The sequence below is a fragment of the Vombatus ursinus genome, unplaced genomic scaffold (assembly GCF_900497805.2).
Source record: "Vombatus ursinus unplaced genomic scaffold, bare-nosed wombat genome assembly UNPS02009205.1, whole genome shotgun sequence".
Taxonomy (NCBI): Eukaryota; Metazoa; Chordata; class Mammalia; order Diprotodontia; family Vombatidae; genus Vombatus; species Vombatus ursinus.
The window spans coordinates 48,578,357-48,594,000 of record NW_020948983.1 but is presented as its reverse complement, the minus strand read 5'-3'; the positions used below and the strand labels follow the sequence as shown (position 1 = coordinate 48,594,000).

Sequence of the window (15,644 nt, the reverse complement as noted above, 5' to 3'; positions counted from 1 at the left end):
TCTAGTACTCTTTTCACAACACCAAGTTGACAAAACCAGTAACTCACTCTGACCTCCATCCAAATTCTCTTCCATGTCTCTTCCATGAGAATATCATCCCCCTGGGGACAAGTTGGGTGAGGACAGTGAGAAGGAAGTAACTTATGGAAGTAACTTTCTCCCCTGCATTCTGCTCCTACCCCCTACTCTTCTTTACCATTGCCCCCCCCCCCACTCCCACCGGTGGTAAAGAAGGAAATAACATAATCAGCAATCATATGGGGCAGAAATCATCTCTTGGTATCAGTCCTGCTAAATGCTGATCCAAAAGAAGAAATCTCTCTTCTTTAGGGGTGCCACAAAAGTTTCTACACTACCATGTCACACTGTTCTAATGGGTTCCTTACATGCTTGAAAGAGTTTCTTAGGCATCTCATACCCATCGGTGGCCACATCTTCTCTCTCAGAGCTGCCTCCCATAAATGGCTTTGTATCGCAGATATTCTTCCAGGCACTGGAGTGCATTGTCATCTACCTTTGGGTCAAACTTGTTGGCCAACAGATGGTGACTTTGGAGCATAAAATGCAGGTCTCCAGCCCCATACACACAAACGCCCCTCTGGTAGATTCCAGTACAGAGGGGATAGGGGGCCCCCTTGCTGATATCACCATCATAGCCTTGCCACTTCACAAACCGGGCAATGGCATTTAGGTCAGAGATATGGTACTTTTCATGGTAGGGTACAGAGCCAGGCATCCAGGGCATCCTGTGGAGAGTGGCCCAGAGATGTTCATCAGGGCTATAGGTGTCCTTCACCCACTCTATCAACTTTTGAGCATCTGGGTTCTTAAAGAGTTGTTGGATAAAGTCCCGGGAAGCCACAATATAGGCATTCCCTGTGAACATGGGCAAGCCATGGGGCGGAGTTGTCTTTATCTTTTTGGTCTGGAATATGTTACTCTTGACCTCATAATGATATTTCCAGCGCCCTTTTTTGTAATTAGTGGGTATTTCTGATTCCATACTATTCTTCCCATTCAACACTTTGAGAGACCTCACCATCTCAGCATTGGTCTTTATGGGAAAATCAGTACCACAGGTATTCAAAAGGTATTTCCAGGGCACAGAACTCTGGAGCAACTCCTCCATGCAGTTCAGATCAGCTTGTACTCTGGACCAGGAAGCATACACCACTTGGACCAGATTTTTAGCCACAAAGACATTTGGGAAGCATGAACTAATGGCTCTGACTGCTTCCTTGAAGGCTTCTGAAGACTTCATATCCACATGGATGCAGTAGATATTCTGTGGGGCATACAAGGCCCTCAGAAGTCTCTCAAAGTTTTCAATCTTCTCGTGAATCACCATTGAATATGCAATGGGGAAGTCCTCCTCCTCCTTGCTCAGTGGAAACTGAATGAACCTCTGACTGGCCCTGAAGTGGGCACAGTCCTGAGTCATGTTGAGATATTGAGCCTCAGTCAGAGGCTTCCTTTTTAACTTGTTCTCCAATTTGATCAAGGCTGCCTGGGCCACAGCATCGGGATTCCCTCTGGTGATCAGAGAGCAGTTGATGGAGTTCTTGGGTAGCAGTTTCAGGGACTGATAGAGCTTATCCTTGCAGGATTCCTTCCAGACATCCAGGGACTCCACACCCAAGTCACTGAAGTCACATTTCCAGGTGTCAGACAGTTTCAGGACCCCTGTGGCCAACAGCATGAGACATCCAAAAGCCCACATATGCCGTTTTTGGCGGAAGCATTTTTTCATTATAGTCATCATGGAAAAATGAAGTCCATGGGCGGGAAAACTGAGCCTTTGGAAGGTCGAAATGTTCTTCAAAGCACAAATGATGATCAGATTCTCAGTGCATCAAATCTCATTCCAAACCAGTGACAAGGATATTTTTCTTCTTAAGTTTCTTCTTGTTAGCAGATATTCTCACAGCAAGCCTCACACACCCCTTATGTTGTTGATCTAAGGGAGATTTTGGTATAGGCTGGGTGCTCCAACTATCACTAAGCATTTATGCTGCCTTAGAGCAAGAGCCTGGCATCATACCTCCATCTACTTCAGGAGACAGAAGGTGAAGAAATACCAGACCTGTGTGACTTAGAGTAGAAATGTAATTAGCAAGAGGAAGTCCCCACCCCTAATTCTTCACTCTTCTTTCCCTCCTCCCTCTGCCATTGCATAGTTCTGTCTTATCTAGAATCTAGAATTTGTGGTAAATCAGTTGGGCAAAGTCCAGGGAAATTTATCCCTTTGTTCCTATATCCAGTTATAGAAACCAGAATGCTCATTTTAAATATCTTTTAAATGTCCAATTCTTAAAACATTGGAGCAAAATACTTTTTTTTTCTGATAAACACAGTTGCCTCCAGTTTTTTCTTCAATCATTTGGGTAATGTGACTTATAGTGACAAACTCAGGCACTTATATTTAAAAATATAATTATAACCTTTGGATCAGAGACGCCCTCAGCATCAAGAACCCAGGTCCTTTTTTAGGATTGTCACACTTGTCTGGATCTACTCCTTGTACCTTTTCCCTCCCACCCCTCCAAGATTTGGAAAAATGAGTATGCTGGTTTGCTATTTTGTCCTAGCTAAGATTTAACTCCCCTCTTACATACAGACAGGTGTTGAAGTAACAAAATTTTATTAGAATCGTATTTTATTTAGAAGTCACAAAATTTTATTAGAATAGTAACAAGGGAATGTTAAACTAAATATCCTTCTGCTTTCTTTCTGGTCCTTCCCCTAAATACACAAAATCCCCTCTTTACAAGTCAATTTGGTAAAGAATTTAGATTCAAGAGAGCACCCAAATCCCATAGACCCCTCCCACAAGGCCTCTCGGTAGTGGTGACCGCTGTGAACGAGCTAATTACACCCTTTTCTTCTCAGCTACCACCTGCTCCTAGGCTATCTCCGTGGGTTTCTCAAAATCTGAGATCTTAGCCACGCCTTGCAGAATAAACTCACCCTCCCAAGAGCCTAATTTTATCCATACAAACCCCCCTTTTTTCTTTTTGATTCTTACCCAGGCATCCTGGAACCATCCAGCTCCCTAGAGTTAAAAAGTCCTCAGGACTCTGGAGTGATCCCTAGCTCTCTCTCTTCCTACCTGCTCCCCCCACCCTCACCCCAGTCATTGGGAAAGTTTATGTAAATCATCCTGAGTCTTCCAGATTTCTTAGTCACTCACACTCACCACTCACAGCACTTGGGAGGAGCTATATAGAAAAGACCTTCTTCTAAGCCGGTTACATAATTTTCCAAAAAATAGTGGGCAGTCTGATTGTTTGTCAAAATGATGTCTAATTACCTAAAGCACCTGAATGTACTCTCTGTAGGTCAACTGCAATTGACTTTTTTTTTCTTAATTTTTTGGTTCTGAACTTTAAACTCTGAAAAAAGAGAAACATTTTCACAAAGAGCAGGAAAAAAAGGATTGTTTGAAACTGTGAATATTACATACAGTTTTTTTAAGTACATAATAAGTTCAACATGTTATTTTTAAGGCTGTCTTGCTTTGTCTGTTTCTTCTTGAACTTCCTTCTATTCTGTGAATTTTGAAAAATGCTTCAACGACTCTTCTTTTTTTGGGTAATACTATCTCCATCTTCTGTCTCCTCCCCTCAATCTCTTCCTCATAGAAAAAAAGAAAAACATAGTTATTATAGCAAATAAGCATAATTAAGCAAAATAAATCCATACATGGTCATGCTCCAAAATGTATGTCTCCTTCTGCACCTTGAATTAGCAATCTCTCTTCCAGGAAGTGAGCAGCATGCTTCTTCATGGGACCATTAACATTCTTGCCATTTCATTTTATACTTGGTCTGTGCATCTCAATTTGTTACATAATTTCCTTGGTGAGATTGTAATACATCAATGATTTTAACTATGAATTCTGCACACACACACACACATACACACACACCCTTTTAGTTTTTAATTTTTTAGATTGCATATTTTTAAATGACATCTTAACCTCTTTCAAAACACCTTCTTACAAACATCCAAGAGTAAGAAAAATTAAAAGTCAAGGAAAACAAACCAAATAACCTTATTTTCAATGAATTCCCTCTCTTTTGGTGAGAAATCGTCTTATCCAGGATGTGACATTACCCTAGGAATATCACTTTTTACTTTGTTTTCTACTTTGTTTTCGTAGAAGATCAAAGCCCCACAAGTCACAGACTGTTTAAGAAATTCTATCCAAAGCTATGCTTATGGCCTCTGGCAAGGGACTGAGGGAGCAGGTATGAGTATTACAATGTCCTTTGCTCTTCTTGGTAGGGAAGAGGAACTAGGCTCTGGGAGGTAATGGAGACGTGCTCTCTCTGGTGGAAAACGATTGGAGTCCGTGCGGCGAGGAAGAAAAACTGGTGAGCTCAGTAAAGGTGCTTAGGTTTTTAAAAAGGTGTGAGAGCTGGCTCGGACTTCCTGGCTTGAACTCTCTACCCTCTGTTTCGATCAAAAACAAACAGGAAAACAAAGACAAAAACCCTCCGACAGGTTTTAAAAGGCTCTTTAGAAAACAATTGGCTAGAGCTCAAGTCTCCCTTGCTTGACCGCTACTCAGCCACCTTTAGGTTGGAAGCAAAAATTACTACTCTTCCTTCCTACCAGGTCTCTAATCTGTTTGCAATACTTTTTCCTTAATGCAAATCAAGGTGTTCCTCCTCCATTAATAATAATGACAATCATCAATTAGTGCTTTTGGGAGTACCAAAGGGCAGGTCATCTCATTCCATCCATTAATCCAGTTCCTCACAAGAATTTAAGTGCCTCATAGTGCAAGACTGCTAATCCACAAAGTCAAAAAGCCCAAACCAAAACCTACCCTTAAGAAGCCTACATTCTACTGGAGACAAAAATGACGTGTACACAGGTAAGTTCACGATACAAAGTAAACATTCCACAAACACTGTGTCCACAGTATTTAATTTGCATTTCCACAGCTTTCTGTCACAGCAATCCTAGGAGGTGGGCATTTGAAATATAGTCCCCAATTTAACCAAGCAGGAAACTGAGGCACAGAGAAGCTAAAAGCACATGCAGTTCGGAAAGAGTGTTGGACTGGGGATCAGAGGACCTGAGGCCCAACTATGTTACTTGATATCTGTGTGATCTTGGGTAAGTCTTCATTGGTAAAATGAAGAGGGATGGGACATAAAGGCTTACAGCCTCCCCTCTGAGATGTTTTCCAATTGCTCCTGTGTGTATCTTTTGTATTTATGTAGTCTCCCCCATTATACTATGAGATCCTCAATAACAACAGCTAACATTTACACAGCACATACAGGCACTGTGCTAAGTGCTTTTTTGTTGTCTGATTCTTCATTTGGAGTTTTCTCGGCAAAGATACTGGAGGAGTTTGCCATTTTCTTCTCCAGCTCATTTTTACAGATGAGGAAACTGAGGCAAACAGGGTTCAGTGATTTGCCCAGGGTTAGGCAGCTAATAAGCATCTGAGGTGGGATTTGAATTCAGGTCTTCCTGACTTCAGACCCAGCTGCCCAGTAAGTGCTATACAATTATTTTTATCTCATTTGATCCTCACAACAACCTTGGAAGGTAGATGCTATTATATTATCCCCATTTTACAGAGAAGGAAATCCGAGGCCCATAGCAGTTAAGTGACTTGCCTAAGGTCACACACAGCATCTGAGGCAGGATTTGAGCCCAAGTCCTCAGACTCTAGGGCCTGTGCTCTTTCAAGCATACCAAGTTGCCCCTGGTACTTTGTTGCTTCTCAAGTGGCAGTCATTCCTCTAAGTAATTTTCCTTTAGCTTAAAATTATAACCTGTGGAAGGTTCCACCATATTGTTTGTTTTCTTTTTCATTGCCGTTTTTCCAGCTCAGCCCCTGGAAGTGTCTGAACATGTTAGATTCTAGGCTAGCCTGACTCCGGCAGGAGATGATAGAGTGCAGGGGTAAAGGAATGAAAAAAATGCAAGGCTGATAGAGGAAAAATCCAGTAAACTTTCCCTGTTCTGCAGATCCCCTCCCCTACTGTGCCCAACTTGGAACTCTGGAGACACAGGAGACTGTGATGAGATAGACCAATTTTCATCTTTTGTTATACTACTATCCTTGTTTAGTTGGCCAGTAAGACTTTTTCATATTTTCTTTCTTCCTAATTTTCCTTTCTTCCTTTAATTTTCTCTATGATGAGAGTTCCCAACCTTTTGGGGTCCTTGTGACCCATCACACTCAGTAAACCCATATCTTCTATTCAATATAAATGAAAATAAATTCCAGAGTTTGCCATGGAAAGGCATATAAGAAATAAAGAAAATAAATTATACTAATCCATTCAAAAATATTTTTTTCAATTAAAAACTTTTTTTTTCCTCCTGGGTTTTTCTCCAACCACCACTGAAAAAGAAAACAGAAAACAGAAACCTTTGTCTTGAAATGAAGAAAATTCCACCCCCCCTCTAAATCTGACTTATTCCTCAAGGCACAGGTTAAGTCCTCCCTCCTTCAAGAAGCTTTCTGGCCAGGCCCAAAGTGGTGAACATTTGGGAAAGTAAGGAAAGGACAGTCTTTCTACCAGAGACTTCTTTTGAGAAAAACTGTCATTCACTAATCAATGCCTTGTGCAGGTACCTCTTTAGTGCTCCCTATGTTGTGTGGATTTCTAACTTTGGGATCCAATCTCCATTTCATGACTCTTGAATTGCCTTCTGGATTTGTTGACGCATTGGGTTTACTAGCTAAGCGGTGCAGTGGAGAGAATGTCTTGGTCTGGAGTCAGGAAAACTTGAGTTCAAATCCTGCCTCAGACACTTACTAGATGTGTGACCCTGGGCTAGTCACTTGACCCTGTTTGCCTCAGTTTCCTCATTCTGTCAAATGAGCTAGAGAAGGAAATGGCAAACAAAATTTCAGTATCTTTGCCAAGAAAACCTCAAACGTTAAGGTCGTAAAGAATCAGACGTGATTGAACAAACAGTTTACTAGAGTTTGATCTATGACCCCTCCCTGCTCCAAAGCATATTTACTTCCTCCAGACCTCTTTCCTGTTAATCCCTCAAGCAACCTGGGTTACTGGACTGTTGCACTCTGTCTTTCTTCTGGTTCAGCTGTTCCAGGGTTTTTTCTGGGGTGGTGTTTTCTAGGCTTTCAGAGGTTAATAAGGGAGGGTAAGAGAAATTTACTTCTTACTCCGCCATCTTGGCTCCTGAAAGCGGCCCTCCAAACCTCTTAATTGCTTTTAATCACAAACCTGAGTCAACCTGGGGAACTAACATTTTTATTTCACATATGAAAATCAAAACAAACATTTATTATCATGATCAAAGTCAAGACAGGAAGGCAGCAGCTGCTTCTTTTAGCTGTAAGGAGGATATCTGCCTAATTCACACTATGTGGCAGCCTGCAGTCAATAGATGAAACCAGGAAGACCCAGAATTTTGGGTGGATGTACCTAAACTGGCTTTTAAACTGTGGCTTTAGAGCTGATTGTATGGTGAGCAAGAGACCTTTCCAGGGCAGAATGTGGTAGCCCTAGGGGCCAGCTACTTGAGGGGCTTTGCCAGGTGCTTGCTTCTTGAGCTCCCCTGTGTGACATGTGTTGCTCAAGAAAGTCTTGTAAAGTGGCAGCTAGATGGCACAGTGGATAGAGCACCGGCCCTGGAGTCAGGAGGACCTGAGCTCAAATCTGACCTCAGACACGTAACACTTACTAGCTGTGTGACTCTGGGCAAGTCACTTAACCCTAATTGCTTCGCCAAAAAAAAAACAGAAAGAAAGAAGTCTTGTAAGTCAGGCTATAAGCTTTCTGAATTCTCTGGCACTTTGTTTATCAAAGTAAAGCCATAACTAGTAATTGTGGGGCCTGAAACAAGTATCACAAGGTATGCCAGGGAAAGTAGGGTGAGAATTATAAACAGTGCCTGCTCTGGCAAGACATTCAAGTTGAATGGAATATGGGGAGACCTCAGTGCCCAGGATACAAACCTTTGTGGGTAGAAAGGCCCTAACCACCTCATGAGTTAGAAACAGGGACTCTGAAACACCAACTCTTTTGAGAAGAGAGATCACTGCGGGAGAGACCATCACTGCGGGAGGGAGGAGGGCAAGAATTGGTCAGGGAAGAGTTTGCCTGGCTTGTAGCCGCTGAAGAGAGAAAGTATGCCATTTGGTAATTTCCTATTTTCATAAATTATTCTTGTTAACCAGTGGCTAAGATTCAGTTTTTCTTCTTAAAGAAGCAGGAATACTATTAGCATCTTCAAACTTCTGGTACCCTGGATGAAAGCCCTAGTTGTGCTACTGTGGTTCTAGCTGTCCACCAAAGGGTTAAAAAGGTAATTAAATAATTAAAATTAGAGGGCAGGAATAGCTGCTTCCTTCTGAGCACTTCCCTTTTCTCTTTGTGATTTCTGTGTCAGAGGCCATGGGATCCTGAGAACCAAAGCTTAAGGGATCCTGGCAATTTCCTGGCCTAGAAAATGGCTAAACTCCTAGCCATACTGTTAGTCCTAGCTAAGGCTGGAGACTCAGAGATGATGAGCCTAAACGGCGCTGTAGCCAAAGCTGCAGTAGACCAGTGAAGCCAAACTTGTAAGGGTGGTGGTGGTAATGGAGAGGATGTTATGGAACTGTGCTGAAGGATCTCTGCAGCTGCATATTAACTTTGAAAACCATATGTTAATATTATCTATATTCTATTGTATTTCATTTATTTTGTTAAATATTTCCCAATTACATTTTAATCTGGTTTGGGCGTTACTTAGGAGCGTTATGGTTCATAATGCCCAGAGGCCATGAATTTAAACACCTTGGACTAAACCACTGAAGAACTGACAACATTCTTGGGAGATTTTTTTTTGTTTGTTTTTTGATCTTGCAGGAAGCAAGCGATCAGTTTTAGAAGTGCATTGATTTAACTACCCTATCTGCAGCAACATAGTGAGTGCCCCAGTTTCCTTTGCATAGGCAAGTGAAAGACTTGGTTTCTAGTCTTATGTAGCCTCCCTTCTTTTTCTTTTTCTTTTTTTCTTTCTTTTTCTTCCTTCCTTCCTTTTTTCCTTTCTTTCTTTCTCTCTCTCTTTCTTTCTTCCTTCCTTTCTTCCTTTCTTTCTTTCTCCTTCCTTCATTCCTTCTTTTCTTCCTTCTTTCCTTCCTTTCTTTCATTAAAAAAAAAATCCATAGTAGTCATGTTGTGAAAAAAGACACAGACCAAAGGGGAGAAAAACACGAAAAAAATTAAGTGAAAAATAGTATGTTTCAATCTGCATTCCTGCTCCATCAATTCTTTCTCTGGAGGTGGATAGCATTTTTCATCATGAGTCCTTTGGAATTGTCTCGGATCATTGTATTGCTGAGAGTAGCTAAGACATTCACAGTTGATCATTGTATGATATTGCTATTACTGTGTACACTGTTCTCCTGGTTCTGCTCACTTTACTTTGCATCAGTTTGTGTAAATCTTTCCAGGCTTTTCCAAAATGAACCTGCTCATCGTTTCTTATGACACAATGGTATTCTGTTACAATTATATACTACAACTTTTCAGCCATTCCTCATCTGATGGGCATCTCCTCAATTTCTAATTCTTTGCCACTACGAAAAGAGCTGTTATAAATATTTTTATATAAATAGGTCCTTTTCCCTAATACAAACCTTTTATGGACCTCTACCAACAGGGCTCCCTATGTCCCACCCCTAAGTAGCCTTTGCAAAATCCCAGTAGGAAGGACTGTCCTGCTGCCCTTATCTCACAAGAAATAGCCCCCTATTGAATAGTGAAAAATTGTTTGCTCCAGCAGACCAAGAAGATTTTTGACATACTACTTTTGCACCAAAATTTGTAACTATCAGATTATGATGATGATGATGATGATGATGATGATGATGATGTTGCAGGGCAAGGGATTATAGTAGAATATGTCACTTCTTTCCAAACTTCAAATTGGGGCTTGGCATGGAACACCCTTGTTTTGGTGGCTCAGTTTTTGCAGGGGCTGGATCAAACCGTCAGCAATGAAGATGGGGCTACCAGCCTGTTGATGACCATGCGTCTCATCTTTGGTTGTGGCCATAGTTGTAGCAAATCTCTAGGGAATAGGGACACTAAGCCAAGCTCAATCACTGTTGACTTCCTGCTTTGGTTTTTGAAAGGGCTGAACATATTTGAGCTAGGGAGCCCTCTCTGGTACAAAGACTAGAAAAGCATGTTTGGACAGTCAAGACGTAGAAGTTATCTCCATATTACCTATCTAATTATTCTATTAGCAGTATTCCATAAACATTACAGCAGGTTGGCAACATCATGGAGGATTTGGCACAGTTCTGGTCACAAATGATTGGATTAAATGCACAAACAGAACATGGACAAGAGAACTGAAAGAAAGGGCTTATCTGGCTCTACATCTTTCCAGCTTAGTGCTATTTGTAAAAATAAAGAATGGTGAAGCTGAATTGTGGCTAGAGAGAGACCTTACTACCATCTCTGTCAGAGACTATTGCCTTTTGTCTTTGCTATCTGACCTTACCTGATTTGGTGGTGATATTATGGTTGAGGTTACTATCGAATTTATATTTAACGCCCTGCACTCCCACATCGCCAGCCAAGACTATTGTGAATAAAAAAGTATTGGTGAAAATGTGGGGCATTTGGGATTTACTCCTAAGTGAAATGATCTGGCCCCAGCTATAGGTACTCTTTCTGGATAAGAAGAATATAAAAGTGATTTTTAGGACCTTGTTGGGAGGGGGGATCTGAAACTAGAGAATATTCTTGCTGAATATTTTTGAAACATTTTTACTTTTAGCTCTTGTCTTCTTGAGCTGCCTTTACCTGGGTATATTTGAATATATTTTTACTAAATGGATTGTTTGAACTCCCAGGCTCTGAGCATTACACTAAACACAGAATGTTGATGGGGACAATATTCACTAAAATAGATCTCTAGGGGACATAACAGTCAGTCTAGCCTGGATATGAAAAGGGAAAAAAAATGGAAGATGGCCTTCTAGATACAGTATAGCCTTATAAATAAGAAAATATGCCTTTTAGTTTATTTATTTTTCATTTATTTGCTCATTTGTTTGTTTATTATCTTTCATGGGCTCACAAATTTATTATTTTGAGATCTACTGGACCAAACGGTGGTAGTCTACTCGTATGATATCCTCATCTAATCCTGGGACTTGTGGCACAATAAAAAGACTACTGAATTTTGAGTCAGAAGGCTTGACTTCTCTTTCTGTGTGACCTTGAGCAAATTGCTTCATTTCTCTGGACTTCAGCTGTTTTGTCTCTAAATGAGATGGATGGACTAGCTGACCTCTGAAGTTGATTTGAGCACATTGCCTGGCACCTGGTAGCTGCTTAATGAATACTTCTGCTGTTCAGTTATTTCAGTCATATCCGACTTTTCGTGACCCCAGTTAGGGTTTTATTGGCAAAGTTACTGGAATGGTTTGCCATTTCCTTCTCCAGCTCATTTTAAAGATGAGGAACTGAAGCAAACAGGGATAAGTGATTTGCCCAGGGTCACACAGCCAGGAAGTGTCTGAGGTCAGATTTGAACTCATGAAGATGAGTCTGTCCTCAAGGACAAGTAGTCTATCCACTGCATCACCTAGCTGCCCCTAGCAATGAATACTTGTTGATTGGCAAACCTCTGAGATTATGTCCCAGCAAAGCACATGCACAACCAGCCCAAGCTACACTCCCATACCTTTCTCAGCACCAACTTGTTACCAAATTAGAGAAATGCCAACTCAAGAACATGGAGATTGTAGGGATGAGATTGTAATATTGATCCTCCCTCAAAAGGAAGAAAAGAAAGAAAAGAACATTGATAAAATACTCAGAAGACAGCAAAAGGAAGTTCAGAAGGGGACACATAAGCAGAGAGGTGTTGAAACTAACACATTAATTTTGAAATATACTTGAAAAAAATCACAGACTTTACACATGATCAGTATGGTGGCCGTGGCTATACAATAACTTATGCCATTATGTCTAATCTTTTGATCTATATGCTTGGGTCAAAGACCCCATTGGACAATTGAAAGACTTATTGAAACTTTTGCTGGTTCCCTCTGTCCTTAGATTCACTGGATTCTAACACAGACTTTCCCTTGTTCTAGAAATACAATGCCACCTGGTTGGTAATAGACACAGTGACACTCCCTCTTCCTTACTGGACTACTTGCCACTGCTGAGTCAGTCTTCTTATTCTAAAGAAAATTTTCTGGCTCTGTGGTCTTTTTTCCCATGTCAGCTCTAATTTGAGACCCTAGTTTATCTCATACTTCTGGACTAAACTATTCATGGATTTCCAGGTAATGATTCACCTTGTCATGGCATATTGCCCTGAGTCTGAGAGACACAATGCAGGAACCATGCCCTGAACCAATATCTATTGTGCCACACATGCTGCCATTAAGATCACCATCTAGGATATCTTATTCTTGATACCTGAGCTGATGGATTATCTGGCAAGGTTAGTTTTACTCATTGAATTGAACTTCCAGGTAGCATACAATCTGTTCCCAAACATGAAAGGTAAAAAATGGAGGTGAGCCTTCCAGACCCAGCTTGACTTTCATGGCTATCTAGTTATATCAATGGATTTGTGCAATGCCCTTGTGGGTTTTCAGAAGTTAGCTAACTTTGTATTTCAAGATCTGCTAGACTGAGGGTAGTGATTTATCATGATATTGTCATCTATTCCTGGGATCCTGGATAGCACATTGAATTAATTCTTCACTGGCTTCCTGGATCAACATTGGCTTTTTGCCATGTTGGAGAAATGTTAATTTAGGGAAGAGGAAATGTAATTTCTGAAACATATGATAATAGGTCAAAAGGGAATCTATGTGGGGGACCCCTATATTAGTGAAAGGACTGAAATGATTACTTGAGCTTAAAGGATACTCTTGATGTTTGGTTGTATCCAACAATTTGTGACCCCATTTAGGGTTTTATTGGCAGAGATATTGGAGTGGTTTGCCGTTTCCTTCTCCGGCTCACTTTACAGATGGGGAAACTGAGGCAGAGTGAAGTGACTTTTGCAGTGTCACACAACTAGTGTCTGAGGCTAGATTGGAACTAGACCAAGCACTTAGTGCACTATGGCGCCACCTAGCGGCCTCCTATGAGACCTTTCTTGATTCCCCCAAATCCCTCTTATTAACTTATCTCTGTATGTATTGCCCCTCTCTACCCAATAGGATCTAAGCTTCTTGAGGGACTGGCACATAGTAGGTACTTGTTGGCGCTTGGGTCTTTGCATTTCTTTGTGTTTCCAGTGCTTAGAACAGTGCTTGGCACATAGGAAGTACTTATTGAATTAAATTGAGGGAAGATGCCCAGTGTCTACAACATGTGAGCTGGGGAGTGAGGCAAGGGAGCATGGCTAGGCATGGTACCCTTAAAATAGGATGCTATTTTCCTTTTTTAAATTGTAATTAAGTTTTTTTTTTCTTTCAGTTCACAGAGATATCTTCTCTCTCCTTCCTGCCTCCCCCAACTGCACTCTCATTAGAAAGAAAAAGAAAAAGGAGACCTTTATAACCCATATGCAAAGTCAAATAAAACAAATCCCCAAATTGGCCATATCCAAAAAATATATGTTTTGGGACAGCTAGGTGGCGCAGTGGATAGAGCATCGGCCCTGAAGTCAGGAGGACCTGAGTTCAAATCCATCCTCAGACCAAACACTTGACACTTACTAGCTGTGTGACCCTGGCCAAGTCACTTAATCCCAATTGCCGTCCCCCCCCCAAAAAAAACAAAAACCAAACCCAAAAAATACATGTTTTAATTTGCTTCTTGAGTCCATCACCCTGTCTCTCAGGAGATGGGTTAGGATGATATTTTTACCAGAGATTTGTGTGAGACAAACTTTTGTCCACTGTGTCCTGCATAGTATAACCTGACCTACTCTCTGTGGTCATCTCCACCTGACTTTGGGTAAAAGCTCCCTCCCCCGCAAAATAACCCCAAACAAACAACTTTGACTTCCATTTCATCACTCTTGCTGAACCTTCTAGATTCCTTTACACCCAGTTAACCTTGGCTGGATCTCAGAGTGGCATTCTTACACTTTGTCATCACGGCTTGGGCCATGCCCTTCTTTCATCCCAGGATGTTTTGTCCTTATCCTTTGTCTTTTTATTTGTCCTTAGTCACAGGTTCCTGTCAAATAGGGGTGGGGATTCTGTACTTTCTTTTATAGTTCTCCCATGAAGAGATCTGTTCCTTCTCTGATGTCATAGTGGCATATAGCCTGGGCTATTTGGTGACAATTCCCTTGTACCTCATGGCAATTCTTGTACACTGTAGTCATTATGATGAGGGAAAGCCAGCCATAGAGAGTAGGTGAAAGAATGATTGTTCTACTTCATCCAGTAGATGTGAGGCTGAATGAAATTTTGCTGCTTTTGGACAGCACTGGCTTATCAGTGAATTGATGAAAAAAAAAGCATGGAGTAAGGGCTTACTTTGTGTTTATTAAGGTGCTAGGGATATAAATCCCAAAGTGAGACTGTCTATCCCTCGTTATATTCTAATGTAAGAGACAACATTTAGGGAGGAGAAGTGACTAAGGAAGGGAGTTTTGGTCTATGGAATCATAAAGACTTTAATCCAGAGGGCAGTCAGAAATGGTAATATTTGTCTATTGTCTGTACCTGGAGAAAGAAATAGAAAGTAGGTGTGTGTGTGTGTGTGTGTGTGTGTGTGTGTGTGTGTGGTTTTTTTTTGAAGGAGGTGGGGTGGTATCACATGAGTCATTAGGGCAGAGGGCATGGCCTTGGTAGATGGTTAAATGGGACATGGGACTCATCTTCTTGACTTCAAATCTGACCTCAGACACTTACTAGCTGAGTGACTCTGGGCAAGTCATTTAACCCTGTTTGCCTCAGTTTCCTCATTTGTAAAATGAACTGGAGGAGAAAATGGCAAACCACTCCAGTGTTTCTGCCAAGAAAACTCCAAATAGTGTCATGAAGAATAGGACATGACTGAAACAATGAACAGTAAGGCATGATCATCTGGTCTGTGGCCATCTTGATATACAGTGGGCTAGGTAAATTTGTGCATGTTTAGTCACTAATCAAAATGACTCAGCTCCAGGGCTGGAGCTCTACAGCTGAGTGGATTATATTCCCAGGGATTGGAGGCATTATAAATAGTTCAATTTTTCCAGGAACAGGGTAAGTTTTGGAGTTAAGTTCTGAAGCTCCTTTTCCAAGAGGAAAATAGTAGGGAGAAAAAAACTGAGCAAAGTAAGACTTAACAGAGCAAGACACGGCACAAGTGTCCTGAGCAGGCATCCCAGGCAGTCTTCTCCACGCTGACTCTCTTCAAGGTTTAGCTCAAGGGCCGCTTCTTGTAAGAAGCCCCGTGTTCCTGCTGTATGTGCTCTATTTACATGTTGTCCTGCTGAGAAGGCGATTGGAGGAAGAATGGGGTCTGGTCTTTTCACCCCCCCTTCCTCCTCTACCCAATCATCTTCTTTACTGTGCCTGTTCTTGGTACCCATTCCAGAGCAGAGAGTGTAGTCACTAGAAGGGTAAATGAATGTATAATGGGGACTAGTATCAGCCAGTGAGCACCGAATCCTTCTGAGCATATCGAACTCTGACCCCAGGATAGTACCCACACGGACCACAGAGCACA

The 15,644-nt window shown here is 41.4% G+C and overlaps 1 protein-coding gene across 1 annotated transcript; it reads right to left on the bottom strand.

Moving 5' to 3' along the window:
* Positions 1 to 228: 228 nt before the first annotated feature.
* Positions 229 to 1,949, bottom strand: GCNT3 (glucosaminyl (N-acetyl) transferase 3, mucin type). Its single transcript, XM_027852132.1, has one exon. It carries the CDS (start codon positions 1,760 to 1,762, stop codon positions 443 to 445), a length of 1,320 nt encoding a protein of 439 aa, XP_027707933.1. The 5' UTR covers positions 1,763 to 1,949; the 3' UTR covers positions 229 to 442.
* Between the last annotated feature and the right edge of the window lie 13,695 nt (positions 1,950 to 15,644).

Excerpts from the sequence above, each read along its gene's own strand:
- GCNT3 (XM_027852132.1), bottom strand. The coding sequence starts at position 1,762 with ATGATGACTATAATGAAAAAATGCTTCCGCCAAAAACGGCATATGTGG.